The 3,135-nt window shown below is 29.3% G+C and overlaps 1 protein-coding gene across 1 annotated transcript in view; it reads right to left on the bottom strand.

Moving 5' to 3' along the window:
• LOC101490162 (ubiquitin-conjugating enzyme E2 28-like) overlaps positions 1-1,868 on the bottom strand; it is a 2,746-nt gene extending 878 nt beyond the window's left edge. The window contains exons 1-3 of the mRNA XM_004516150.3: positions 1,737-1,868; positions 1,500-1,569; positions 349-476 (exon numbers count right to left, since the gene is read on the bottom strand). Coding sequence (XP_004516207.1) covers positions 349-476; positions 1,500-1,569 — 198 coding nt within the window. The 5' untranslated portion in view covers positions 1,737-1,868. The remainder of the gene's footprint in view (positions 1-348; positions 477-1,499; positions 1,570-1,736) is intronic.
• Between the last annotated feature and the right edge of the window lie 1,267 nt (positions 1,869-3,135).

The following is a 3,135-nucleotide window of genomic DNA, read 5'->3' as shown; positions in this document are numbered from 1 at the left end:
GGAAAATGCAAAAAGAACCAACCAATAACCAGATGAGTAAATCAGATAGCAACCAACATTCAATCCTCTACAATTGAGACTTAATAGAATACAGATTTAAAACCGTATGGAATTGCTCATCAATTTCAATACAGCATTTGTCTCTTGCAAAAAATAGTTTATCCATCACTAAATTGATTCTCGTTGTTATATGCAAGCCTAGAGTGAAATTTATAATCCCTCCATGCAAAAAATATTGCAGCCAACACAAAAGAAAGTAAAAGAAAGCTATTGCCTAAAGAGTGTACCTAGATATATAGTTCAAAACATGCCAATCATACATTTGCATAAAGCAGAATTTGGATTTACCTTGGGTGGTTTGAAAGGATAATCTGGAGGGAAGTGAATTTGCACAAGAAACACACCTCCAGAAAATGGGCTATCTGCTGGGCCCATAATTGTGGCTTGCCAATGGAACATGTCATCCGCGACAGGGCCTGAGTATAAAGTTAAAAACTATATTCATATACTGACTTAACAGTCTAAAAGTTAGGACAAGTAATCAAACAAGAAATATTAAAAGGATCCTATTTTTAATGAAAAATTAAAAACTATGGACTGCATAATTTGATGTGGGAACTAGAAACAGACAAATGTTCCAAAGCATTAAATTAATTAATTTGTTCAAGAAAAACTATGAAATAATATAAAAGTATTGGTGTCTGACATGTATTTTATACTGGTATGCATCAGATATATTCCAAAAGATCCGTGTTCGAAAAGTATTTGATAATTCATCTTTAATTCCAGAATACTTCTCAGATAATATTGATACGTCTTGCCAACTAAAGATTCAACATGACATCAATAGCAGAACTTTTTTACCATTTTAACTCTATGTTTATTTACTTCATATATCTCCCCGGCTAAAACTTAACATTTAAACTGTGTTTCCTTATTTTGCTTCTCTAAGCTCCTTTCCTTCTCTGCTCTTTCACACATTTCTCTACAAATTTTGTGCATTTATGTTTTTTATATTTATATTTAAAAGTTTCTGTTAACGTGGCGTATCTATGTCGTGTAGTATCTTAATTTTTTTATTTTAAAATGTCTTCTATCACCATCGTTAATCATGCATGCTGTCTTAATTTTTTTTAAATGTCTTGTATCCCCGTATTTTAATGATGCATTCAAATTTCTTAGATGAAAAACATACCTACATAAGCAACATTATATATACACATACAATACAATACATACATGCATATACATAAAGGGGTATGCTATGAAGCACCAACACTTCAAGGCACGTTCACACCTCATAATTCATATACAATACAATAATTTGTATTGCTTAAATCCTCGACAATTCATGTCTTAACTTAAAGGCTCTAATCAAAGACACAAAATATCTCAATGATATTACATACTAGTATACTTTTTAAATTATTCAACGTATGTAAAAAAAATAGTAAAATGAAATAAAGGCAAAAAAAAAAATAAAGAGAAGAGAAACATACCAGCACTGCAAGAAGCAGGAGGATCCTTCTGCAAATCCTTCAATTCCTTGTTGATCCGTTTTGAGGCCATCTGATCAACATTGTTCACATTATTATTTTTTATGTATACATAGATAATATGATCATGATGAGATTATTCATATAAATAAAAATTTAAACAAAGAGAAGTGAGATATGAAACAAAACAAAGAGTAAGAGTTATCGAGGGAGAGAAATTTGATATGATTCATCACTGACCTTTGTCTAGGGTTTGAGGGTTTGGGACGGAACAGTTGAAACGCGAAATTAAAAAGGAAAGAAGATTTTGCGTTTGGGTATCTGCCCTACTTCCTTTATGAGTCCAGTTATATCCGGTTTGTTTTATAGATGTATGACACGTGGCACTTATCATTTTCAACAGCAAAGATTAAAACTTTAAAAATCAGTATTTTTTTTAATTAAAAAAAAACAAATTGATTGAATCAAGAAACAAGGGAGGATAAAAATTCATATAATGAATATGGCTATAAGAACATAATTACACGGAAAATTGAGTGAATATCAGTGCATATATTAGTATTTTTGTACTTAAATAAATATAAGTTATTTATTATATTATTTTTAATTTAACTATTTATTTTCTTTTATGTTTTAATATTTATTTGTATTATTGCACCACTACAATATTTAAAATCGAAAGATAAACATTTCTCTTACGGTGGGACTTCATTCATCACACAAACCCACAATATAACTACTTGTGCTACTTATTGGGGACAATAGTAAGTATACGATGACAAACAAATTTTAAAATTAGTTATTCTCATTTTTTTCTAAATAATTATTTTAAAATAGAAAACATGTATAATAATATATATATAGAAATAATAAAAATATGTGACGATGATCATCAACACATCGATGTTAATAATTTTATATTTCTAAAATTGCATCGAAACATTATTCCAATTTTTTTTAGTTTTTCAAAAACAATGTACTGAATTTTTCTTTTTTAAATTCAGAAGTTACAAAAATTTCATTTTAATTGTAATTTTTAATAAAATAATAGAATGATTATTCTGTAATTTACATAGTTTTGTACGGGTGAGAATAATAGATGTTGAAGTGTGTAGTAGATTTCTTTTAATAGGGTTGCTCATTGTTTGGTCACATGGGCTATTGTTGAGCCCAACATTAACTGGTTAGACATTTCATTTTTTAGAATTGTACTGTGCACCCCCACAGTTTTACCTGCCACCCCCCCCATAATTTGTTATTGACCAATCTATCCTTTTTTACCTTATACAAAATTCAGAGGTCAGATTTCAACAACACTTGCGAACCTTTTGTCAAAAATCCAAAGATTCGAAATGCAATTTTCCCAGAAAACACAAAACATTCGAAACTTTGGTTAAGTATGAAAGATTCGAAGCATTAATTTGATGAAACCTTCGAAACTTTGGTTAAATTTGAAACTTTTGAAGCTTTTGTATGATGAAACCTTCGAAGCTTTGGTTCAATTCGAAACCCAAAAAGTTCGAAACTTTGGTTGAAGCTGAAAGTTCCGAAACCTAGTTTTCCAGAAATTTCGAAAGTTTACATCAATGTGAAAGTTTCGAAACTTTCAATTTTTTTTTTAAATTTATCATTATTTATA

The sequence above is a fragment of the Cicer arietinum genome, chromosome 7, assembly GCF_000331145.2.
Source record: "Cicer arietinum cultivar CDC Frontier isolate Library 1 chromosome 7, Cicar.CDCFrontier_v2.0, whole genome shotgun sequence".
In the NCBI taxonomy this organism is placed as follows: Eukaryota; Viridiplantae; Streptophyta; class Magnoliopsida; order Fabales; family Fabaceae; genus Cicer; species Cicer arietinum.
This window is presented reverse-complemented; position numbering and strand designations above follow the sequence as displayed.